This window comes from Zophobas morio, unplaced genomic scaffold, assembly GCF_036711695.1.
Source record: "Zophobas morio isolate AGI-343-1 ecotype UQ-CSIRO unplaced genomic scaffold, CSIRO_AGI_Zmor_V1 ptg000008l, whole genome shotgun sequence".
Taxonomy (NCBI): domain Eukaryota; kingdom Metazoa; phylum Arthropoda; class Insecta; order Coleoptera; family Tenebrionidae; genus Zophobas; species Zophobas morio.
This window is the reverse complement of record NW_026972113.1, coordinates 13697908-13725301: the sequence shown is the minus strand read 5'-3', so window position 1 is coordinate 13725301 and position 27394 is coordinate 13697908. Positions and strand designations below refer to the sequence as shown.

Below are 27394 nucleotides of genomic sequence, written 5' to 3'. Positions count from 1 at the left end.
ATTATTACAGTTTTTAGAATTTTTTAAAAATTTGAGTTTCAGACCAAATATTTCGAAAATTCTGATCCGGTACTCCGGTCTTGATTTAACGCGTCAAGATTCATGTCCCGGAATTTTCTGAGAATTTTCAGTCGAACTTTTCCAAAAAATTAATTTTTCGCAAATTCTCTTATAAATTTTTTTCAACTCAAGATTGGAAAATTAATCAAAAACATTTTTTTTGAGATTTAGATCCCTAAAAGTTATTTTCAACTTTAGTTTTTCGAAAATTGTGCGGATTTAAAAAAAAAATTACTTTCAAAACGAATATCTCGATCATTCTGCTCCAGTGCCATAAACAGGTTCTCGATTCAGCACGTCATGATTGTTGGCCTGGAATTTTCTGAGAATTTTCAGTCAACTTTTACAAAAAATTAAATTTTCACAAATTCCCTTGTTAAAGTTTTAGGCTTTTTCAAGTCGATTTGAAAATTTGCCAACGTAGATTTCGACCCCCAGAAGTTATTTTCAGCTTTAATTTTTCAGAAAATTACTACCATTTTTTCAGAATCGCCAATTGCAATTTTCAGAATTTTTTTAAAAATTTGACTTTCAAACCGAATATTAGGAAAATTCTATCCGGTGCCACAAATACCGACTTTGAGAAATTTTTGAAGTCTGTTCGAAAATTGGTGAAAGACTTTTTTTGTAGATTCTGATCACCAAAAATTATTTCGACTTAATTTCTTCGAAAATTCCTACCATTTTCCAGAATCACCAATGGAATTATTTATCACAGTTTTTAGAATGTTTAAAAAATTTGAGTTTCAGAATGAATATTTAAAAAATTCTGATCCGGTACTCCGGTCTTGATTTAACACGTCAAGATTCAAGTCCCGGAATTTTCTGAGAATTTTCAGTCGAACTTTTCCAAACAATTAATTTTTCGCAAATTCTCTTATAAAATTTTTTCAAGTCAAGATTAGAAAATTAGTCAAAAACATTTTTTTTTTTTGAGATTTAGATCCCTAAAAGTTATTTTCAACTTTATTTTTTCGAAAATTTTGCGGATTTAAAAAAAAATGACTTTCAAAACGAATATCTCTATCATTCTGATCCAGTGCCATAAACAGGTTCTATTTCTCGATTCAGCACGTCATAATTGTTGGCCTGGAATTTTCTGAGAATTTTCAGTCAACTTTTACAAAAAATTAAGTTTTCACAAATTCCCTTATGAAAGTTTTAGCCTTTTTCAAGTCGATTTGAAAATTTGCCAACGTAGATTTCAACCCCCAGAAGTTATTTTCAGATTTAATTTTTAGAAAATTACTACCATTTTTTCAGAATCGCCAATTGCAACTTTCAGAATTTTAAAAAATTTGACTTTCAAACCGAATATTATGAAAATTCTATCCGGTGACACAAATACCGACTTTAAGAAATTTTTGAAGTCTGTTCGAAAATTAGTCAAAGACTTTTTTTGTAGATTCTGATCACCAAAAATTATTTCGACTTAATTTCTTCGAAAATTCCTACCATTTTCCAGAATCACTAATTGAATTATTTATTACAGTTTTTAGAATTTTTAAAAAATTTGAGTTTCAGACCGAATATTTCAAAAATTCTGATCCGGTACTCCGATCTCGATTTAACACGTCAATATTTATGTCCCAGAATTTTCTGAGAATTTTCAGTCGAACTTTTCGAAAAAATTAATTTGTCGCAAATTCTCTTATAATATTTTTTCAAGTCGAGATTAGAAAATTAGTCAAAAACATTTTTTTTTTTGAAATTTAGATCCCTAAAAGTTATTTTCAACTTTATTTTTTCGAAAATTTTGTGGATTTAAAAAAATTTGATTATCAAAACGAATATTTCGTTCATTCTGATCCGGTGCCATAAACAGGTTCTATTTCTCGATTCAGCACGTTATGATTGTTGGCCTGGAATTTTCTGCGAATTTTCAGTCAACTTTTCCAAAAAATTAAGTTTTCACAAATTCCCTTATTAAAGTTTTAGCCTTTTTCAAGTCGATTTGAAAATTTACCAACGTAGATTTCGACCCCCAGAAGTTATTTTCGGCTTTAATTTTTAGAAAATTACTACCATTTTTTCAGAATCGCCAATTGCAATTTTCAGAATTTTTAAAAAATTTGACTTTCAAACCGAATATTATGAAAATTCTATCCGGTGCCACAAATGCCGACTTTAAGAAATTTTTGAAGTCTGTTCGAAAATTAGTCAAAAACTTTTTTTGTAGATTCTGACCACCAAAAAATATTTCGACTTAATTTCTTCGAAAATTCCTACCATTTTCCAGAATCACCAATTGAATTATTTATTAGTTTTTAGAATTTTTAAAAAATTTGAATTTCAGACCGAATATTTAAAAATTCTGATCCGGTACTCCGGTCTTGATTTAACACGTCAAGATTCAAGTCCCGGAATTTTCTGAGAATTTTCAGTCGAACTTTTCAAAAAAATTAATTTTTCGCAAATTCTCTTGTAAATTTTTTTCAAGTCAAGATCAGAAAATTAGTCAAAAACATTTTTTTTTTTGAGATTTAGATCCCTGAAAGTTATTTTCAACTTTATTTTTTCGAAAATTTTGCGGAGTTTAAAAAAAATTGACTTTCAAAACGAATATCTCGAGCATTCTGATCCAGTGCCATAAACAGGTTCTATTTCTCGATTCAGCACGTCATGATTGTTGGCCTGGAATTTTCTGAGAATTTTCATTCAACTTTTCCAAAAAATTAAGTTTTCACAAATTCCCTTATTAAAGTTTTAGCCTTTTCAAGCCGATTTGAAAATTTTCCAACGTAGATTTCGACCCCCAGATTTTATTTTCGGCTTTAGTTTTTAGAAAATTACTACCATTTTTTCAGAATCGCCAATTGCAATTTTCAGAATTTTTAAAAAATTTGACTTTCAAACCGAATATTATGAAAATTCTATCCGGTGCCACAAATGCCGACTTTAAGAAATTTTTGAAGTCTGTTCGAAAATTAGTCAAAAACTTTTTTTGTAGATTCTGACCACCAAAAAATATTTCGACTTAATTTCTTCGAAAATTCCTACCATTTTCCAGAATCACCAATTGAATTATTTATTAGTTTTTAGAATTTTTAAAAAATTTGAATTTCAGACCGAATATTTAAAAATTCTGATCCGGTACTCCGGTCTTGATTTAACACGTCAAGATTCAAGTCCCGGAATTTTCTGAGAATTTTCAGTCGAACTTTTCAAAAAAATTAATTTTTCGCAAATTCTCTTGTAAATTTTTTTCAAGTCAAGATCAGAAAATTAGTCAAAAACATTTTTTTTTTTGAGATTTAGATCCCTGAAAGTTATTTTCAACTTTATTTTTTCGAAAATTTTGCGGAGTTTAAAAAAAATTGACTTTCAAAACGAATATCTCGAGCATTCTGATCCAGTGCCATAAACAGGTTCTATTTCTCGATTCAGCACGTCATGATTGTTGGCCTGGAATTTTCTGAGAATTTTCATTCAACTTTTCCAAAAAATTAAGTTTTCACAAATTCCCTTATTAAAGTTTTAGCCTTTTCAAGCCGATTTGAAAATTTTCCAACGTAGATTTCGACCCCCAGATTTTATTTTCGGCTTTAGTTTTTAGAAAATTACTACCATTTTTTCAGAATCGCCAATTGCAATTTTCAGAATTTTTAAAAAATTTGACTTTCAAACCGAATATTATGAAAATTCTATCCGGTGCCACAAATGCCGACTTTAAGAAATTTTTGAAGTCTGTTCGAAAATTAGTCAAAAACTTTTTTTGTAGATTCTGACCACCAAAAAATATTTCGACTTAATTTCTTCGAAAATTCCTACCATTTTCCAGAATCACCAATTGAATTATTTATTACAGTTTTTAGAATTTTTAAAAAATTTGAATTTCAGACCGAATATTTAAAAATTCTGATCCGGTACTCCGGTCTTGATTTAACACGTCAAGATTCAAGTCCCGGAATTTTCTGAGAATTTTCAGTCGAACTTTTCAAAAAAATTAATTTTTCGCAAATTCTCTTGTAAATTTTTTTCAAGTCAAGATCAGAAAATTAGTCAAAAACATTTTTTTTTTTGAGATTTAGATCCCTGAAAGTTATTTTCAACTTTATTTTTTCGAAAATTTTGCGGAGTTTAAAAAAAATTGACTTTCAAAACGAATATCTCGAGCATTCTGATCCAGTGCCATAAACAGGTTCTATTTCTCGATTCAGCACGTCATGATTGTTGGCCTGGAATTTTCTGAGAATTTTCATTCAACTTTTCCAAAAAATTAAGTTTTCACAAATTCCCTTATTAAAGTTTTAGCCTTTTCAAGCCGATTTGAAAATTTTCCAACGTAGATTTCGACCCCCAGATTTTATTTTCGGCTTTAGTTTTTAGAAAATTACTACCATTTTTTCAGAATCGCCAATTGCAATTTTCAGAATTTTTAAAAAATTTGACTTTCAAACCGAATATTATGAAAATTCTATCCGGTGCCACAAATGCCGACTTTAAGAAATTTTTGAAGTCTGTTCGAAAATTAGTCAAAAACTTTTTTTGTAGATTCTGACCACCAAAAAATATTTCGACTTAATTTCTTCGAAAATTCCTACCATTTTCAAGAATCACCAATTGAATTATTTATTACAGTTTTTAGAATTTTTAAAAAATTTGAGTTTCAGACCGAATATTTAAAAAATTCTGATCCGGTACTCCGGTTTTGATTTAACACGTCAAGATTCATGCCCCGGAATTTTCTGAGAATTTTCAGTCGAACTTTTCCAAAAAATTAATTTTTCGCAAATTCTTTTATACATTTTTTTCAAGTCAAGATTAGAAAATTAGTCAAAAACATTTTTTTTGAGGTTTAGATCCCTAAAAGTTATTTTCAACTTTATTTTTGCGAAAATTTTGCGGATTTTAGAAAAATTTGACTTTCAAAACGAATATCTCGATCATTCTGATCCAGTGCCATAAACAGGTTCTCAATTCAGCACGTCATAATTGTTGGCCTGGAATTTTCTGAGAATTTTCCGTCAACTTTTCCAAAAAATTAAGTTTTCACAAATTCCCTTATTAAAGTTTTAGCGTTTTTCAAGTCGATTTGAAAATTTGCCAACGTAGATTTCGACCCCCAGAAGTTATTTTCGGCTTTAATTTTTAGAAAATTACTACCATTTTTTCAGAATCGCCAATTGCAATTTTCAGAATTTTAAAAAAATTTGACTTTAAACCGAATATTTTGAAAATTCTCAACCGGTGCCGCAAATACCGATTTTAAGAAATTTTTGAAGTCGGTTCGAAAATTAGTCAGACTTTTTTTGTAGATTCTGATCACCAAAAGTTATTTCGAAAATTCCTACCAATTTTCCAAAATCGGCAGTTCAAATTGCAATTTTTAGGACTTAAAAAAATGTCACTTCCAAATCAAATATTTTGAAAATTTTGTTCTGGTACAATAAACACGTTATTTTTTTTAAGCCAGCACGTAAAGGTCTATGTGCTAGAATTTTTTGAGAATTTTCTATCAACTTTTCAAAAGTACAATTTTTCAATAACTTACTTATGTAATTTTTAACTCTTTTTCAGAACGGTTTGAAAATTAGCCAGACATTTTTTTGTAGACTTCGACCCCCAGAATTTATTTTTATTTGCGAAAAGTCCTACCATTTTTCCAGATTCGTCATTTGAATTGTAGGAACAACCGTTCCCACAAAATCAGGTGTTCTACCTGAGCGCATTCAAATAATTGTAAAAATGTAAATACTTCCTATCCTTCGTCTACCTGCCCTACGCTCCTACATACTTTCTCTTTTCCCTTCTAGAATTTTCTAAACTCCGTTTTTACCTACTTCCACCTCTTCGAAACCGAGCTTACCTGTGTACCATTTTAAACACCCTTCCTTCTCCCTGGCACCCTCGAACAGTAAACAACGAAATAAAATCTAAAAACCGTACCGTCGCTTTTAAATCACCAACGATACCCACAACTGGTGACCCCGACGTGATTGAAAGAAGAAAAAAACGTGAGTATTACCAGTGATCGCGACGAGTAGAGTGCGGAATTTCGAGAGAAAATCAAAAACAATGGCGCCAAACGATACAAATAGCCCGTCAGTCGATCGCGTTGCCGTAAAAGTTCCACCGTTTTTGCCCCAGGATCCGGAATTATGGTTCCTGTTACTTGAAAGTGGTTTTGAAGCGTCGGGCATTACGCAAGAAAGCACTAAATTTGGTTACGCGGTCGGCGCCCTGGATGCGAAATACGCGGTCGAGATACGCGATGTACTCCTAAAGCCCAAAAGTGAGCGGACATACGAACTGCTAAAACGCGAATTAATCAAACGGATGGGGCCATCAAAGGAAGAAAACACGCGCCGCCTCCTGGAGAACGGTCCACTTGGGGACCGCAAACCCACACAGTTCCTCCGCCACCTACGAGTTCTCGCCGGGACGGAGTTCCCAGAAGAGGTCCTACAGACGCTGTGGATGAGACGCTTGCCCACACACATGCAAGCGCTGCTGGCCGCGCACAAGGACCTCACGCTGGATAAGAGAGCCGAGATCGCGGACTCCGTTGCGGAAGCTTATGGTAACCTGGGTAAAATAGCCGAGACAACCATATCACCCGCAACCCCGTCATCGACCCAGGAGCAATCGAGGATAGACGGAGTGGAACGCACCTTGGCGGCCGTCTTGCAAAAGTTTGCTGCAATTGAGATCTCCCAAATATCGCAGCCCCAGAACCGTTCGCCTTCAGACTCGCGGCCAGAGACATCGTCGCGTTCGCGTTCGCGATCGGGATCCCGTCATCGAACGAAAGGCGACAGCGGTATTTGCTATTACCACTGGCGTTTCGGCGACACGTCAAGAAGATGCGACAAGCCGTGTAGGTACAGTTCCCTGTCGGCGGGAAACGCCGAGGGCAGTCGTTAAAGACGGCCATTGACGCCTGCCCCACCACCCCTACAACAACATCGAGCCGTTTATTCGTCACCGAGAGGACAACAGGTAAAAAATTCCTCATCGACACCGGCGCCGATCTGTGTGTGTTCCCGCATGCCCTGCTACCAAAACCGCGTACGAAGTCCGCATATGAACTTTCCGCGGCAAACGGCACCGTCATCGCAACGTACGGAACAATCACGTTGTCGTTGAATTTAGGCTTACGACGCGATTTTACGTGGAGATTTGTTGTCGCGGACGTGGTGAAACCCATTATCGGAGCCGACTTCCTGGCTCACTACGGACTCCTGGTGGACATAAGAAACCAGCGACTACACGATCAAATTACCCAACTCACTTCCATCGGAGAGGTGACTGAGTGTGAGATCCCGTCCGTAAAAACCATCGCCGGAAGTTCACCGTTCCACGAACTCCTCCAACGGTTTCCCGATGTCACACGTCCAGACGGAACCCCTAAGGCGGTGAAACATTCCACCCGCCACCACATCGTAACCACGCCGGGCCCTCCCATTGCGCAACGTCCCCGAAGACTCGCGCCCGACCGACTCCAGGCAGCAAGAAAAGAATTCGACGCCATGGTCCAGCTAGGAATCGCCCGCCCTTCCCAAAGTTCATGGTCTTCACCGCTTCACATGGTGCCCAAAAAGGGCGACGAATGGAGGCCATGCGGAGATTATCGTGCCCTCAACGCGAGAACCTGCCCCGACAGGTACCCGGTGAGGCACATCCAAGATTTTGCGCAATCCTTACACGGCAAAATCATATTTTCAACGATCGATCTGGTACGCGCATTCAACCAGATCCCGGTCGCAGAAGAAGACGTTCCGAAGACTGCCATTACCACCCCATTCGGCTTGTTTGAATTTCAATTCATGACGTTCGGCTTACGTAACGCAGCGCAGACGTTCCAGCGATTCATGGACGAGGTGTTGCAGGGTCTCGATTTTTGCTATGCATACATCGACGACATCCTCGTCGCATCCGCATCACCAGAAGAACACCTCCAGCACTTGGAAACTGTGTTTCAGCGTTTGAGAGAGTACGGCGTCGTTATCAATCCCATGAAATGCGTCTTCGGCCAGCCAGAGGTCAAATTTTTAGGATATCTCGTTTCCGGCGCAGGTACACGTCCACTTCCAGAAAAGGTCGAAGCAATCCGCAGCTTCCCGCAGCCAAATACAATAAAAAAGTTGCGTCAGTTCTTGGGTATGTTGAATTTTTTCAGAAGATTCCTACCTAAGGCGGCAGAGACGCAAGCACCTTTGAACGACCTCCTCCAGGGCAACGTCAAAGGAAAAACTCCGGTCAACTGGACACCAGCAACGGTGGCCGCATTCGAGGCGTGCAAGGAGAGCCTCGCCGGAGCCACATTATTGGCACATCCCGAGCCAAACGCACCATTAGCTATTTTTTCGGACGCGTCAGATTTCGCCGTCGGAGCAGTCCTCCAGCAGAAGGTCGACGGTCACTGGCAACCGTTGGACTTCTTTTCCAAAAAACTGAGTCCCACCGAGTCAAACTACGGGGCTTATGATCGAGAACTACTAGCCATTTATCTCGCAGTCAAACATTTTAGGCATATGGTAGAGGCGCGGTCTTTCACCATCTACACAGACCACAAGCCAATCACGTATGCCTTTCAGAAGAAGAATACCGAGTCCTCGCCCCGCCAAATACGACACCTGGACTTCATCAGTCAATTCACGACTGACATTCGCCACATAGCAGGGAACGAAAATGTTGTCGCAGATACTCTTTCTCGCATCGAGGCTGTGGAAACCTCGATTGATTTCCAAGCTCTGGCAGCAGCACAACAGCAGGATGAGGAACTCGAGAGATTTCGAACAGGTAATACAGGCCTGCAGCTCAAACTGGTACGAATCCCAGGCTGCGACGTATCGGTACTCTGCGACGTCTCCACGCGAACAGCGCGTCCTTACGTCACCGAGTCATTTCGCCGAGCTGCATTCGAGTCGATTCATCGTCTATCCCATCCAGGCGTTAAAGCCACCGTAAAACTGGTGACGCAACGTTACGTCTGGCCATCGGTCAAATCAGATTGTCGAGAATGGGCCCGCAACTGCGTAGAGTGTCAGCGTTCGAAAATCTCACGCCATGTCTCTTCGCCCATCGGTACATTCTCGCCACCATCAGCGAGGTTTGAGCACGTGCACTTGGACATAGTAATTATGCCACACTCAGAGGGTTATCGTTACTGCCTTACCATGGTAGATCGGTACACCCGCTGGCCAGAAGCCGTACCCATTAGCGACCAGGAAGCAGCAACCGTGGCACGAGCTTTTTACGACACATGGATCGCACGATTCGGCACCCCGCTACGAGTAACCACCGACCAAGGTAGACAATTCGAGTCGTACCTATTTAAACAACTAAATTGTTTATTAGGAACCACTCATTTGAGAACTACAGCCTACCACCCCTCAGCCAACGGAATGGTTGAACGCCTACACAGACAGTTAAAAGCGGCAATCATGTGCCACCAGAATAATCGCTGGACTGAAGCCCTATCCACCGTCATGCTCGGCATTCGAGCAGCATGGAAAGAAGACTTCCAGGGTTCCTCCGCGGAGCTCGTATATGGCCAACCTCTCCGCCTGCCCGGTGAATTCCTAGGCATCCCACGCGACGAAAACAGCGCAGACAACAGCACCGCAAACTTCGTCAAAGAGTTACGTCAACACGTGCGTAACTTGAAGCCATGTGAGGGAACACGGCATGGAACAAAGAAGACCTTCATTTTCAAAGATCTCGCCACGTCAGAACAAGTTTTTGTACGCCACGACGGTCCCAAGCAGCCGCTTCAACAGCCATACGACGGTCCGTTCAGAGTCGTCAGGCGATCTGCGAAAACGTTCGTCGTCAACATCAAGGGTCGAGATGTCACCGTTTCAATAGATCGGCTCAAACCCGCGTACATACTCAGTGACGACACGCCCACGTCAGAGTTTGGCCGCGACACTACGAGGACGACGCCCACAACAGACGAACCAGCGCCCTTCGCAGATCAACCCCACGACGACGACGAGATGCCAGCTTCCACAACGACGAGGACCACGAGGTCAGGAAGACGGGTGCGCTTCCCTGAGCGCCTGCAAAGCGGTTTTTCATAAAAAAAAAAACACTAGCAGGGGGGTACTGTAGGAACAACCGTTCCCACAAAATCAGGTGTTCTACCTGAGCGCATTCAAATAATTGTAAAAATGTAAATACTTCCTATCCTTCGTCTACCTGCCCTACGCTCCTACATACTTTCTCTTTTCCCTTCTAGAATTTTCTAAACTCCGTTTTTACCTACTTCCACCTCTTCGAAACCGAGCTTACCTGTGTACCATTTTAAACACCCTTCCTTCTCCCTGGCACCCTCGAACAGTAAACAACGAAATAAAATCTAAAAACCGTACCGTCGCTTTTAAATCACCAACGATACCCACAGAATTATGTATTGGAACTTATGGGATTTTTTCTAAATCTCACTTTCAAACCCAATTTTTCTGAAATTTTGGTCCGGGACTATAAAACTATATTTATGAACCAGAATACATTTCAGAATTTTTTAGGATCTTTGGACAACTTTTTCAAAAGCTCAGTTTTTCATTACTTTTGACATTTTCGACCAATTTCGAAATAGTTTAAAGGCACTTTCTTGTAAATTTTGACATCCAAAAATCATTTTTTCGCTACGTTTCTGCCGAAATTCCTACTTTTTAACTTTTTTGAGAATTTTTGGATAACTTTTCCAAAAGCTCAGTTTGTCAATTCTCCGAAATTCGAGGATTTCTTGACCACCCTCGAAAATTTTCCAAGGATTTTTAGGCAAGAAGCCCAGTTTTTAAAAAACTAAAACAAATTCAGTTTCATAGCAAAATAAACATCAGAATTTTAAACAATCCCGCAGTTAGCCACGACCTTGCCCTTCCTCTCCCCGTTGCACCAAATGCAATCACCGCTCCCACGCCGCCCACCTCCACCATAACCAAATAACCCTCTTACATCACCCACTTTGAGTATTTTCCGCCTCCGTCGTCCCTTTGTCGCGATTTCCTCCCCCATCCAGATCCGCCGCGATAAACCGACCCATACCCATCCATTACCGTCATCGCGAATAAAAGCCGAAAAAAATTCGTCCGTCCCGTCCATCCGAAAGTCGGATTGGCAACGATGCGACGTAAAAATAAATAAGGTGACGTAGGAGCGATCTGATGCGATCCGATGTGCCCACATGATGCCGCCTCGCCCATCCGTCACTCCCGGTGACCCTAAAACCTCCCAAGCAGAAATCCTCTGATCCGACTGACATGACAATATCCGACACGGACTACAATGTGCACATGCCTGCGAATGGGACGCGATCGATTAGCGATTATGTAATCGATTTAATCGATTTTTTGCAGGGACGTCAACGGGTCGCCGAAGAGGAGGCAGTACAAGACCGTGCACCAGGAGACACACTCGGAGACTGTGAAAAGTGAGTGTTTTTATTATGTATTGTATTTATTATATAAAGGCAGAAGTTCAGAATTACTAAAAAATTTTAAAACAATTAGGGAAAGTGTTGGGCTAGAATAAAGGCAAGTTCCTGCAAAGAACGTCAAGATCTTCAGCCCAATTTAGGACAAATTACGATGATCTTTTGAAAAACCACTTATATCATGATTAAAAAAAAACTCAGAAGTGATGAAAAGTTTAAAATAAATAAATACAATTTTCAGAAAAAATAATGACGAAATTACAACATAATGTCAAAATTTAAAATTTTAAAAAATAAAGCGAAGATTTTGAACAATAATAAATCAAAACGCAAACTTTTGATTGGATTTTAAAACCTTGGAAGTCTAAACTTTCAGGAGCTAAGACCTGAAAACTTTTAAGCTCTTGAGAAGAACTCAAAATTTTTTTTAAATAATTAAAATTTTGAAAAAGGCGTATAATATTTTGAAAAATGTATCATTAAGAAAAGACAAATAAAACAAACCTTAACTTAAAAAAAAATTTGAACAAAAAAATTTAAACCTGCTAAAAGCCAAAAATTTAAAAAAATGAATAAATAAAATAAAATTTGGAAATGAAATTTCGAGAGAAAGCATTACAATCTTAAAAAACAAAGTGAAAATTTTGAGCAATAAATCAAAACGAAAACTTTTGATTGTATCTTAAAACTTTGAAGTCCAAATTTAAAGGAAGTTAATGTTAAGATCTTAAAACTTGATGTTTTTGACAAAAATATGGAAAAGTACTTAAAAGGACGTTAAAATTTTGGAAAATAAATTCAAATTTTGAAAAAGCGTATAATATGAAAAATTAATTGTTAAAAAACAAATTTTGGAAAAAAAAATTCAAGGACAGGCTCTAAATGATGAAAAGTTCAAAATTAATAATAAAAAAGAGTTCATTAGAAGCAAGAAACACAATTACGAGATTTTGAAGAAAAAAATGTTAAAATGTTAACTTGTTAGTAGCCAAAAATTTCAAAAAATAAATAAAACTGAATTTTGACGTGAAATTTCAGGAGCTAAGATCTAAAACTTGATGTCTTGGATAAAAATATCGAAAGGCTTCTTAAAAGGAACTCAATTTTTTTTTAATTCAAATTTTGAAAAAGGTATAATCCTTTGAAAAAGTCATCATTAAGAAAGGACAAATTAAAAAAAAAAACTTTTGCGGAGACTTGAAGTGATGAAAAGTTCAAAATTAATAAAAAAAATGATCGGAAAAAATTTGAAATATGAAAATAATGCCGGCGTTTTGAAAAAAAAAGCGAAAAACTGCAAAAAATTAATAAACAAAATGAAATTTGGAACCGAAATTTCGAGGAAAGGTATTAAAATACTGAAAAGAGGTGAAAATATTGAATCCGAAGACTCTTGAAAAGAAGTCAACATTTTTGACAAATAAATTGAATTTAAAAAAAAACTATAATCTTACAAAAAATTGATCATTAACAAGTTAAAAAATATCTTCAGAAAAAAACTTCAACTCGAAAAATAATTACCAGATTAAAAAAAAAGTCAAAATTTTAACTTGTTGAAAGTCAAAAATTTAAAAAGTAAATAAATTAGAAAAAAAATAAAGTGAATATGTTCAGCAATAAATCCAAACGAAAATTTTTATTGAATCTTAGAACCTAAACTTAATGGAAGTTAAGGTCTTAAAATTTGATGTCTTGGATAAAAATGTCAATAGGCTTTTGAAAATAAGCCAAATTTTGAGAAATAATTAAAATTTTGAAAAAGGGCTTTGTTTAATCTCATGAAAAATTGATCATTAAAAAACAAGTTTAAAAAAAATTGAACTCTTAAGGTCAGGCTTGAAGTGATGAAAAGTGTTCAATTAATTTTAAAAATTCTCAGAAAAAATTTGACACGAAAAATTACGAGGTTTGGAAAAAAATCTGCTTAAACTCAAATATTCCAAAAATAAATGAATAAAATAAAATTCTAGTCAGATTTTGAAAAAAAAAAAAATGCGAGAAATGTTGAGGAAAAAATTAAAACGAAAACTTTCCAGCTAAAGTTAAAGAAAGTCTTAATGCGAAAACTTGATAACTTGGACGATAATATTGAAAGGTTCTTAAGAGGAAATCAAAATTTTGAGAAATAATTCACTTTTTGAAAAAAAGCCGAAGTATAATAATGTTATGATAAATTGATCATCAAAAAAACAAATTTTGGAAATAAATTTTAACTTTTGAAGACAGACTTAAAGCGATGATTAATGAAAGAATCTTTGGAAAAAATTTGAAACAGAAAATAATGGCGAGATTTTGAAAAAAGTCAAAATTTTAGCTTGTTATAGACAAATATTTGAAAAAATAAATATAAAAAATTTTGAAGTGAAATTTCGAAGTCAAAATTTTGAGAAATGATTCAAATATTGAAATAAGCGTATGATCTTAAAAAAAAAATTAGAAAAAATTCTTAACTTTCAAAAAATCTGTCAAAATTTTAACTTGTTAAAAGCCAAAAATTAAAAAAAAGTAAGTGAATTTTCGAGAAAAAATATTAAAGTCCTAAAAACTTAGTGAAGAAGTTGAGCAATAAATCAAAAAAGAAACTTTTGATTGGATCTTAAAACCTTGGAAGTCTAATCTTACAGGAAGTGAAAGCCTTAAAATTTGATGTCTGGGACAAAAATATCCAAGGGCCCTTGAAAGGAATCAAAATTTTGAAAAATAATTCAAATTTTGAAAAAAGCGTATGTTCAAAATTAATAAAAGGTGTTCATAAAAAATATGAAACACGAAACATAATGACGAGACTTTGAAAAAAAGTTACAATTGTGAAAGTGAAAAATTTCAAAAAATGAATAAATAAGTAATATTTTAAAATGAAATTTCGAGGAAACTAGTAAAATCCTAAAAAATAAAGTGAAGATGTTAAGGAATAAATCAAAAGGAAAACTTTTGACTGGATGTTAAAACCTTGAAGTCTAAACTTAAAGGAAATTAAGATCTTAAAACTTGATGCCTCGGAAACAAATATAGAAATACTTTCCAAAATAAGTCAAAATTTTAAGAAATACGTTGATCTTTTGAAAAAAAGAAATATACTCTTACAAAAAATCGATCATTAAGAAAAACAAGTTTAAAAAAATCTTCAGAAAAAATTTGTAACTCGAAAAATTATGACGAGATTTTGAAAAAAGTCAAAATTTTAACTTGTTGAAAGCCAAAAGCTTCAAAAAGTAAATAAAAAAATGAAATAAAAAATAAAGTGAAGATGTTGAGCAATAAATCAAAACGAAAATTTTTTATTGGATCTTAAAACCTAATCTTACAGGAAATTAAGGTCTTAAAACTAGATGTCTTGAATAAAAATGTCAATAGCCTCTTGAAAGTAAGTCAAAATTATAAAAAATAATTTAAATTTTGAAAAAAAAGATTTGTTTATTCTTATGATTGATCATTAAAAAAACAAATTTGGAAAAAAAACTGAACTTTTAAGGTCAGGCTTGAAGTGAGGAAAAGTTCTAAATTTTAATTTTACAAATTTTCGGAAAAAAATTGAGGCACGAGAAATCACGAGGTGTTGAAAATTTTAACTTGTTTTGACCCAAATATTCCAAAAATAAATGATTAAAATAAAATTCTAATCAAATTTCTAAAAAAAAGCTAGAAAAATAAAGAGAACGTTGAGAAACAAACTAAAACGGAAACTTTGATTGGATCTTAAAACTTTCTAACTAAAGTTAAAGAAAATTGAAATGTGAAAACTTAATATCTCGAACAATAATATCGAAAAGTTCTTAAAATGAAATCAAAATTTTGAGAATTAATTCAATTTTTGAAAAAAGCCTATAATAATCTTATGATAAATTGATTATTAAAAAAACAAAATTTTGGAAAAAACTTTTGAAGAGACTCGAAACAATGAAAAGTTCAAAATTAATAAAAAAATCTTCAATGTGAAAATTTTAGCTTGAAAAAAAATAAATATAAAATTTTGAAGTGAAATTTCGAGAAAAAATATTAAAATCCTAGAAAAATGAAGTGAAAATATTGAGTTAAAAAAAATTTAGAAAAGAATCTTAACTTTTGAAGACAGACTCGAAGAAATGGAAAATTCAAAATTAAAAAAAAAAATATTCGGAAAAAATTAGAAACACGAAAAATAATGACGGCATTTTGAAAAAATATCAAAATTTTAACTTGTTAAAAGCAAAAAATTTCAAAAAGTAAAAAATAACTGAAATTTCGAAAAAAAAAAATTAAAGTTCTAACAAATTAGTGAAGAAGTTGAGTTTGTCTTGACAAAAATATCCAAAGGCCTTGAAAGGAAGTCAAAATTTTGAAAAATAATTCAAATTTTGAAAAACGCGTATAATTAACATTACGAAAAATTTATCATTAAAAAAACAAATTTTAGAAAAGAAAAACTTTTAAGGACAGACTCGAACTGATGAGAAGTTCAAAATTAATAAAAAAATATTCAGAAAAAATATGAAACAGGAAAAATAACGACAAGATTTTGAAAAAAGTCACAATTTTAACTTGTGAAAGTCAAAATTTTCAAAAAATAAATAAAGTAAAATTTTAAAATGAAATTTCGAGGAAAATATTATAATCCTAAAAAATAAAGCGAAGATGTTGAGCAATAAATCAAAACGAAAACTGTTGAATTCAAATTTTGAAAAAAGCCTATGATATTATGAAAAATTGATTATTATTAATAAAAAAAAAATCGTAACTTTTGAAGACAGACTCGAAGCAATGAAAAGTTAGAATTAATACAAAAATCTTCAGCAAAAAATTGAAACATGAGACTTTGAAAAAAAAAGTCAAAATGTTAGCTTGTTGAAGACAGTTATTCGAAAAAAATAAGTATAATAAAATTTTGAAGTGAAATTTGGAGAAAAAATATTGAAATCCTAGAAAAATGAAGTGAAAATATTGAGTTAAAAAAAATTTAGAAAAGAATCTTAACTTTTGAAGACAGAATCGAAGAAATGGAAAATTCAAAATTAAAAAAAAATATTCGGAAAAAATTAGAAACACGAAAAATAATGACATTTTGAAAAAATATCAAAATTTTAACTTGTTAAAAGCCAAAAATTTCAAAAAGTAAAAATTTCGAAAAAAAAATTAAAGTTCTAACAAATTAGTGAAGAAGTTGAGTTTGTCTTGACAAAAATATCCAAAGGCCCTTGAAAGGAAGTCGAAATTTTGAAAAATAATTCAAATTTTGAAAAACGCGTATAATTAACATTACGAAAAATTTATCATTAAAAAAACAAATTTTAGAAAAAAAAAACTTTTAAAGACAGACTCGAACTGATGAGAAGTTCAAACTTAATAAAAAGATGTTCAGAAAAAATATGAAACGGGAAAAATAACGACAAGATTTTGAAAAAAAGTCACAATTTTAACTTGTGAAAGTCAAAAATTTTTAAAAATAAATAAATAAAGTAAAATTTTAAAATGAAATATTATAATCCTAAAAAATAAAGCGAAGATGTTGAGCAATAAATCAAAACGAAAACTTTTTAAAAAGTTAAAGGAAATTAAGAACTTAAAACTTGATGTCTTGGACAAAAATATCGAAAGGTTCTTACAAGGAAGTCAATTTTGGGAAACAATTCAAATTTTGAAAAAGCCTATAATATTATGAAAAATTGATTATTATTAATAAAAAAAATCGTAACTTTTGAACAGACTCGAAGCAATGAAAAGTTAAAAATTAATACAAAAATCTTCAGCAAAAAACTGAAACATGAGACTTGGAAAAAAAAGTCAAAATTTTAGCTTGTTGACAGATATTCGAAAAAAATAAATATAATAAAATTTTGAAGTGAAATTTCGGGAAAAAATATAAAAATGTTGGAAAATAAAATTTTTGAATGGGTTTTAACACCTTCCAAAATTAGAAACAAATTTGAACTTTTCTAGAATTGATAAAAACATCTTCAGGATAAATTTGAAACAGGAAAAAATGAGATTTTGAAAAATAAGGTAAAATTTCCAAAAAAAATTGAAATACTAGAAAAATAAAAGAAGCTGTTGAGCAATAAGTCAAAAAATTTTGGGTGAAAGATTTTGAGGGTAGAGTTGAAGTTTTGAAGTCAGAATTTAATAATAAATTAAAATCTCTAGAATTAAACTGTTAAACAGGCGAATTAACAACTCGTGTGATACTGCTATCAAACCGTCTGTCACCTCCTGAAACCTAGACCACAACTAGTAAATGTTTTAATCCAATTTCCTCGTCCACTTGTCATCTGCCACTCCAGCACTAAATTATTTCCTCCTTCCCAACACCCGACTTTAATGCACCAACAATTCCATAAAAATCCTCCCCGACATAAAAATCTCCTCAATCCAAGAAAAATCCTTTCACGCTCCGCCAAGCCCGATTATTTGCGCCTTGCTTTCAAAAAATCACCTTTTTCAACGAGACCTTGCACTCCACATTCCCGTCCATCTTCATCCCGTAACGAATCGCCATCCACAAAATACAAGCAATTTCCGTCCTTTTGCAGAATCGAGCGTCACCTCGTACACTGTGACTTCGTCGAAGACCGTCGAAACGGCCAACGATCAGCAAACAGCGAAAGTCAACGGAAACGCCAACAACGGTGTAAACGGTGAGTTGAATTTACCTGTATTTGTTTATTTGTCGACGGTTTTTGTTGGCTGAAATCCAGTCTGTCGTTCGTGATGGACGTTTTGCTAATGATACGGAGTTTGATGGAATGGGGAAATCGGGCGCGATTGCAGCGAGTTTTACCTAGACAAAGAAATAAATGGATTGTTCGTGATGGATTTGCAGAGCTGGGCATTGTGTCGGATGGGTTGGAATTGTGAAGGTTTCAATGGATTGTTGGCAACGTTGAAAAGAATTTATTGTTTTTTTTTCTGGGTGCTCTAATTATTGGATACCGTGTGTCCGGGTTTATAAAAATACGTCACTGTTGGCGCTTTTTTGACGCTTTAACAATGTCATGCTAATTCATGTTTAAAAATAAATAATTCAAAAATTAGAGTGGAGATGATCGAGATATTGAAAATAAATCAATATTTTTAATGAGATCATGATTTTGAAAAAAAGTTTATGGATTCATGTGAGAACAACAAATTTTGGAAAAAATTAATACCTTTAGGGAAGACACGAAGTGATGAGAAGTTCAAAATTAATAAAACAAATATTCAAAAAAAGAAATTAAAAACACGAAACATAACTACAACATTTTTTATAAAACATCAAAATTTTAACTTGTTAAAATCCGAAAATTTCAACCAAAACAGTTGGATCTTAAAAAACCTTGAAGTCTAAACCCAAAGGACGTTAGACCTTAAAATTTTATGTCTTGAACAACAATATCCACAGCCTCTTGAAAGGAAATCGAAATTTTGAGAAATAAATTCAAATTTTGAAAAAAGCGTATACAATCTTGTGAAAAATTGATCATTAAAAAAATAAATTTTAGAAATAAAGTCGTAACTTTTGACGATAGATTCGGAAGTAACGAAAAGTTCAAAATCAATTAAAAAATTGTCCAGAAAAAATTAAGAACATTTTTGATTGGATCTTATAACCTTGACGTCTCTCTTGAAAAGAAGTCAAAATTTGGAGAAATGGTTCAAATTTTGAAAAGCGTATAATCTTATGAAAAATTGATCATTAAAAAAGAGAAATTTTAGAAAAAAATCTCAACTTTTGAGGACAGGCTCTACTAAGTGATGAAAAGCTCAAAATTAATAAAAGGAAATACTTTCAGAAAAAATTTGAAACACGAAAAATAATGACGATATTTTGAAAAAAGTATCAAAATTTTAACTTGTTGAAAGCCAAAAATTAATAAGCCAAAATAAATAAAAACATTATTATTTATAAAAAAATTAACAGTCTAATCTTAAAGGAAGTTAATATCTTAAAACTTGGTGACTTAGTGATGAAAAGTTTAGTAAAAAAAAATAATATTTAGGAATAATTACCAAAAAAGTCAACATTTCTAGCAAACGGAACCCAAATATTTTAAAATGAAAATTAAAATAAAGTAATATTCACATATTAGAAAAATAAAATAAAGATGTTTAGAAAGATCTAAATATCTGACACATTGCAGAAAACTTTCGAGGATCTTGAAAAAAATGGAAATTTTTAATCAGAACTTTTGGAAAATGTTTACGAATTCATAAGAGAACAGAATGATGATAATAATTAAAAGACAAATTTTGGAATAAGTTTGAAACATGAAAAATAATGACAGTGACCGAAACATTTTAAAATTAAAATGAAGAAAAATTCTGAGAACGAATATTCAAAGACAGAAAATTAAATTTAAAGATTTTTAGAAATAAGTCAAAGAAAAAACTTTGAATCTTGAATTCTTGAAGTCTAAACAACAGGAAATTAAGACATTGATACTTAACACATTGGAGAAAACTCGTCGCCTGAGAACTTGTTTGATCCACAGACATTTTTGCGGGAAATAGTAGTTATTATTTGGATGCTTCGATTTACAAACATAATATCACATCTCACATATTTCACTCGATTTTGAATGCAACAATTTTTTTGTTTAACTAAGAATTAAATCTTTAATTATAAATTGAACAACCGGATAATTGAAAAACATGGAAAAATTGAAAAATCGAAAATTTAAAAATTCTGAAAATTGAAATATAGAAGTAACTGAAAACTCGAGAAATCGAAAAACCTAAAATTTTAAAAATTGGAAAGTTAAAATATCGAAAAGTTGAAAAATTGAGAAATCGAAGTATAAAACAGTCGAAAAATTGAAAAATAAAAAAAAATTGAAGATTCGAAAAACTGAAAAAGCACTGAATTGAAGGAAATATCCAAAAATCGGGAAATTAAAAAATTGGGAAATCGGAAAGTCAAAACACCAGAGTCGAAAAACTGCAAACTTCGAAAATCGAAAAATTGAAAAACTGAAAAATCGAAACTTTGGGAAGTCGAGAATTGGGAAAATCAAAAATAGATTACTTGAGAAATCGGAAAACTGAAAATTCAGAACCGCCAAAACTTGAAAAATTAAAAAATTTAAATCTAAAATTTAAAATTTAAAAATCGAAAAACTGAAAAATCAACAAATCGAGAAATTGAAACTCGAAAATTTAAAAAATTGGAAAATTGAAAAATCGAAACATCGAAAAATTGAAAAGCCGAAAAGTAAAAATCGAAAAACTGACAGATCGAAAAATTCAAAAACTGAGACATCGAAAAATTTAGATACCGAAATAGCAAAAAATGGAAACATTAATAAACGAGAAATAGAACATCAAAACATCGAAACATCCAAACCTTGATAAATCGAGATCTCAAAAAATTGAAAAATCGAAAATTAAAAAATTCGGAAAATTGAAAAATAAAATTATAGAAGAACTGGAAACTCGAGAAATTCAAAAATCTAGAATTTTAAAAACTGACAAATTAAAATATCGAAAAGTTGAATAAATTGAGAAATCTAAATATAAAACAGTCAAAAAATTGAAAAATCTAATGTTTAAATTAACATACGAAAAACTGAAAATCCAAAAAATAAAAAATCGAAAAATTGCGAAGCCCAAAAGTAAAAAATCGAAAAACCGAGAAATTCAAAAATCGAAACATCGAAAAATTTAAAAAATGTAACATCGAGAAATCGAAAAATCAGAGTATCCAGAAATCGAGGAGTGAAAAACCGAGGAGAAAAGTTAAAAATTGAAAAATTGATAAATTAAAAGTCAAAAAATTGAAAAATCGAAAAATTTTAAAAAAGAAAAATTGGAAAAACCTTAAATCTAAAAATTCGGAAAATTGAAATATAGAAGAACTGAAAACTCGGGAAATAGAAGTATAAAACAAGTCCAAAAGTCGAAATATTGAAAAATCCCAAACCTGAAGAAATATCCAAAATATTGAGAAATTAAAAAATTCGAAAAGTGAGAAATCGAATAACTAAAAAAGCAAAGTCGAAAAATCGTAAGCTTACAAAATCGTAAGATTGAAAAATCAAAAAACCCGAAAAATCGAAAAATTGAAGAATTGAAAAAATCGAATTTTACGTAGCCAAGAAATGAAAAAATTTAAAAAAAAGATTAGTTCAGAAATCGGGAAAATGAAAATTTAAAAACGTCAAAATTTGAAAATTTAAAAAATCGTAAAATTGCAGACGACAAAAATTCAGGAATCGTATCATTGAAATATCGGAAAATTGAGAAACCGAAAAATAAAAAATCGAGAAATCGAAATTTTGAAGAATGGAAAAATTGAAAAAATCCCAAAATTGAAATATTGAAAAATTGAGATTGGATCTTGAATTCTTGATATCTAAACTAAGGGAAATTAAGATCTTGATACAAACACATTCGAGGAAACTATCGAAAAGATCTTGAAAAGAAATCGAAATTTTTAAAGTTAAAATTTTGGAAAATGTTGATAAATTCATATGAAAACAGACCATGATTAAAAAAATAAATTTTCTAAAAAATCTAATACCTTTAGATGAGAAGTTTAGTACAAAAAAATAATAAAAAGTATTTAGAAAAAGTTTGAAACGTGAGGGATAATGAAAACAAAGTTCAGAATCCAAATACTTTAAATAAGAAATTAAAACTTTGAATTAAAATTCAGACAAAGAATACTCAAATGCCAAAAAAATAAAAACGTCCAGAGAGAAGTCAAAGGGAAAGATTTAGATTGCATTTTGAGTTCTTGAAGCCCAAAGAAAAAAAATCTTGATACTTTTGATAGACTGGAGAAAACTATCGAAAAGATCTTGAAGAGAAATAAAAAAAAAATAAAAAAAAGATTAGTTCAGAAATCGGAAAACTGAAAATTTGGAAACGTCAAAATTTGAAAAATTAAAAAATCGTAAAATTGAAGGGGACAAAAATTCAGGAATCGTATCATTGAAACATCGGAAATTGAGAAATCGAAAAATAAAAAATCGAGAAATCGAAATTTTGAAGAATGGAAAAATTGAAAAAGTCCAAAATTGAAATATAGAAAAATTGAGATTGAATCTTGAATTCTTGATATCTAAACTAAGGGAAATTAAGATCTTGATACAAACACATTCGAGGAAACTATCGAAAAAATCTTGAAAAGAAATCGAAATTTTTAATGAGAAGTTAAAATTTTGGAAAATGTTGATAAATTCACATGGGGACAGACCATGATTAAAAAACAATTTTTGGAAAAAAATCTAATACTAATAGATGAGAAGTTTAGTACAAAAAAAAAAAAAATACGTATTTAGAAAAAGTTTGAAACGTGAGAAATAATGAAAACAAAGTTCAGAATCCAAATACTTTAAATAAGAAATTAAAACTTTGAATTAAAATTCAGATAAAGAATATTCAAATGCCAGAAAAATAAAAACGTCCAGAGAGAAGTCAAAGGGAAAGATTTAGATTGCATCTTGAGTTCTTGAAGTCCAAAGAAAAAAATCTTTATACTTTTGATAGACTGGAGAAAACTATCGAAAAGATCTTGAAGAGAAATCAAAAAAAAATTTAAAAAAAGATTAGTTCAGAAATCGGAAAACTGAAAATTTAGAAACGTCAAAATTTGAAAAATTAAAAAAATCGTAAAATTGAAGAGGACAAAAATTCAGGAATCATATCATTGAAACATCGGAAAATTGAGAAATCGAAGAATGAAAAATCGAGAAATCGAAATTTTGAAGAATGGAAAAATTGAAAAAGTCCAAAATTGATACATTAAAAAATTGAGATTGAATCTTGAATTCTTGATATCTAAACTAAGGGAAATTAAGATCTTGATACAAACACATTCGAGGAAACTATCGAAAAGATCTTGAAAAGAAATCGAAATTTTTAAAGTTAAAATTTTGGAAAATGTTGATAAATTCATATGAAAACAGACCATGATTAAAAAAACAAATTTTCGAAAAAATCTAATACCTTTAGATAAGAAGTTTAGTACAAAAACATAAAAAGTATTTAGAAAAAGTTTTAAACGTGAGGAATAATGAAAAAGAAGTTCAGAACCCAAATACTTCAAATAAGAAGTTAAAACTTTGAATTAAAATTCAGACAAAGAATATTCAAATGCCAGAAAAATAAAGACGTCCAGAGAGAAGTCAAAGGGAAAGATTTAGATTGAATCTTGAATTTTTGAAGTCCAAACAAAAAATCTTGATACTTTTGATAGACTGCAGAAAACTATCGAAAAGATCTTGAAGAAAATCAAAATTTTTAATGAAAACTTAAAATGTTGAAATAAATATATGAATTTATCAGAAAATTTGGAAAAAATCTTGAGGCAAAATTTATTAAAAACAAACATATATTTAGATAAAATTTGAAAGGCAAGGAATAATGACAAGATCTTCAAATAACATAAAAATGTTTAGCAACTATAGGTCAAATATTTTAAATGAAAATTAAAAGTTTAGAAATTACAAGAAAACGCAAATAATAGGAAAAATTTATTACCGAACGAATTTTCCAGAATAACTACATTTTTTTTTACTGTGTCGAGAGCCTTTTTTTAAATAGTGTTAAAAGTTTAAAAAATCCTGAACCAGCATTTTCCCTGCACATTTTATAAAAACAAAGCCTCGCATCCGGGAACAAAACGTCGACCATCATCTCAAATTAATACTCATTACACTGTACAAACCCTTTTACACCATATATATACACAGTATAATTTAAGCAAACACACCTTCCATATTTCTCTCTAATGTTAACATCAATACTCCTGTTTACACAGCTACTAAAAATTCTCGTCCCGCGCCAACATCAATAAAACCCTTTTTTATTTTTCTAGTTGAACGCAGACTCATTACTTTTCCGCATAACGACTTTCCCAAGGTTTAATTGCTACGAAGCAGCAATTAAAAGTGGAAAATTAAAAGCTCCACATTTCCCTACATCGCAGCATAGGTAATATTAATAAGCGAAAATTGCTCATTCGTGGTACGGAGTAATTAGAGATTTCTGAGGTGCGCCTAAATATCAATACACGTTTTCGGACCCCGCGCGCACTTAGCCCACCTCACCCTACCGCACATCCAGCACCCGCCGACTTTAATTTAAAAGCTCCAATAAAGGCCAATCAAAGAAGCGAAAGACAATAAAACGAAGGTGTGCCAGACGCATTAGTTCCGCCAACTTCACCAAGATATTACGCGTCCACAGTCGCCCGGAAAAATCCATACCCGAAGTAGCCTCGCGAGCCCCAATTAAAAGTTCCCGGCACAAAAAAACACCCAAATGAAACTCCGCTGCTTCACCTGTGCCCACAAACTCGTGGCCGCCCTCTCCAAGAAAAAACGGACCCTGGCACCGAGGCTATTCACGAAGAGGAGACAAAAGCGTAAGTTCGAACCGTCACATCCCGGACACAGCCTTTGATTCCGTGACAACCATATCTCCACGTGCTCCGATTCGACCTAGAATCCTCCACTTCCGATTCATCGTGAATCGATTTTTCGTCGGCGCCGCAGGCACCTCCATCGCGACCTATCCTTTCGTTGACCGCCCCAACACCCCCCGAAGACGTGTCTTCCCGTCGGCGCTCTTTCTCACGCCTCCGCCCGAGTCCCGAAGGCCGTTGCGTAAGCGCGTCCCCAAATTGCCGCCGCACAATGCGGGTTGCGTAACCGGGGGCATTATGTGGAGTCGTTGTTGGGTTTAAGGAGCGGGCTCCGGACACGCTCCGGTGGCGCCGCTCCCTCTCCGGAGCCGGAAGAGTAGTGGGACGCTTCCTATGATCTGTTTTGGTCGGCGGGCTGATAGTTGGTCGCGGTGGCTGTGGAAGTTGAGCGGTTTTCGGAGTGAGTGAGGGTGGCTGGATTTTGCTGATTTAGGTGGGTATTTTTGGAGTGACCGTGGTGGAAAAGTAGGCCTATTGTTGGTGGGTATGTGATGCGTTCGTTCTATAAAATTTAATGTTCGTGGTTTTACGACTGGCATTGATATTGTTGTGTTCATGCATTGATGAGGTGGTCAGTTTGAGTTTTCTCGGAAAAGAGCGCAGTTGGCGGTGCTTTGTTCGTTTGGTGTGATTGATGTAAGTTGTACGATATAGTGCGGTTTTCAACTCAACGGGCAATTTTTGCGATAAAGCAGCGGTGAGTCAGTGATTGCCAAATTTCGCAGATCTAAAGAATAAGACCAATGTTGAAACGATGTTCTTTGGTGGAGATTATCTGAACCAGATTTGTTTTTCTATTCGGTACTAACTTTTTGGGCAGTTTTCAAACTCGTGGCTGTTTCTTTTTTTTTTTCAAAGAATTTCTGCAAATGTAAAAGGTAGTACTTTTTAATTAAAAGTCATCTAAAACCAGATAAGTTTAGAACAGGGATAATATATGTAAAATTGAAAATTGTAAATCCAATTCCAAGTGAAGAAAGAAGATTTTTTCCCAACTGTCGTCTAAAGACATAACTGTTAAAAAAAGACAACAGAGATAGAAATTGAAGGGGATGCTAAATCTAGCCAATCAGAAGATGAAGATTCTATATCCAAGGAATCATCTATTTAAAGATGCAGCTGCTTCCAAAGAAGACAAAAATATATGTGAAACTTGAAGTAGATTTTAAATATAACCAATTGAAGAACGAGGACTTTATTTCCAAAGAAAATCCTCTAAAATCACAAATTTTTCAAAAGAAATGATAACAGGGAGAAAACTTCAAAGATATTCTAAATCTAGTTAAATTCACCGTCTAAAGACACAGATGGTTCCCAAGAAAGAATAAAAAAAAATAAATGTAAAACTTGAGATTCCAAGGGTGGATTTCACCAACCCCAGTTAAAGTTAACGAAAATTTAAAAACAATCGTATCATTATAATAATCGTTTCTATGGATTTATTCTATCTTTAACTTTAATTGAAGTTGGTGAAATCCACCTTAAGTCTATTGAAATAAAGAATGAAAATTTTATTTCTATAAAACTTTTCTAAAATAACAAATGTTTTGAAAGAAAAAAATAATAAAAATAAAACTAGAAGATTCTAAATCTTGGCAAACAGAAGATGAAAATTTTATTGTCCAGGAATCATCTGAAGCAACAGATGCTTTAAAACAAAGAATAATATACGTAAAGCTTGAGCGAGATTCTAAATCTAACCAAATGAAGATTAAGGATTTTATTTCTAAAAATCCTCTGCAATCGAAAATTTTTCAAGAAAAAAAGGACAATGGGGATTAAACTTAAAGAATATTCTAAATCTAGCCAAATTGTAGAGGAAGCTTCTGTTTCCAGGACATCGTCTAAAGACACAGACGGTTCCAAACAAAGGATAAAAGTAAGCGTAAAACTTGGGGGGATTCTAAGTCTACTGAAATGAAGAATGAAAATTCTGTTCTTATAAAAATCGTCTAAAATCGCAAATGTTTTGAAAGAAAGAATAGTAAAGATAAAGCTTGAAGGAGATTTTAAATCTAGCCAAACGAAAAATGAAAATTTTGTTTCCAAGGAGACATCTGAAAACACAGATGCTTCCAAAGTAAGAATAACAGAGGTAAAGTTTCAGCAAGATTCTAAATCTCGCGGAAACTTGAATGAAGAACGAGGATTTTATTTCAAATGAAAATTGTCTAAAATCACTATTTATGCAAAGGATAAAACTTGAAGGATATTCTAAACCTAGCCAAATTAAAGAAGATTTTTTTTTCAAAAGCACCATCTAAAGATACAGATGGTTTCAAAGAAAGAATAAAAATAAATGTAAAATTTGAGGCTCTCAAGTCGACTGAAGTGAAGAATGAAAATTTTATTTCTATAAAAATCTTCTAAATCTACAAAAAAATGAATAATAGAAATAAAACTTGATGAAGACCCTAAATCTAGCCAAATAAAGATTGAGGATTTTATTTCCAAAAATCGTCTAAAATCGCAAATTTTGCAACAAAAATTGAACAATGAGGATAAAACTTGAAGGAGATTCTAAATCTAGCGAAATTAAAGATTTTTTTTCAAAAGCACCATCTAAAGAT

General features: G+C 32.7%; 1 protein-coding gene across 8 annotated transcripts in view; it reads left to right on the top strand.

The window, feature by feature from the left end:
* The window catches only part of LOC135125429 (uncharacterized), a 127714-nt gene that overhangs the window by 55629 nt on the left and 44691 nt on the right, over positions 1 to 27394 (top strand). For all 8 annotated transcript variants that reach the window (XM_064051050.1, XM_064051049.1, XM_064051048.1 and 5 more), the window contains 2 exons: positions 11370 to 11443; positions 17950 to 18054. In XM_064051050.1, coding sequence (XP_063907120.1) covers positions 11370 to 11443; positions 17950 to 18054 — 179 coding nt within the window. The remainder of the gene's footprint in view (positions 1 to 11369; positions 11444 to 17949; positions 18055 to 27394) is intronic.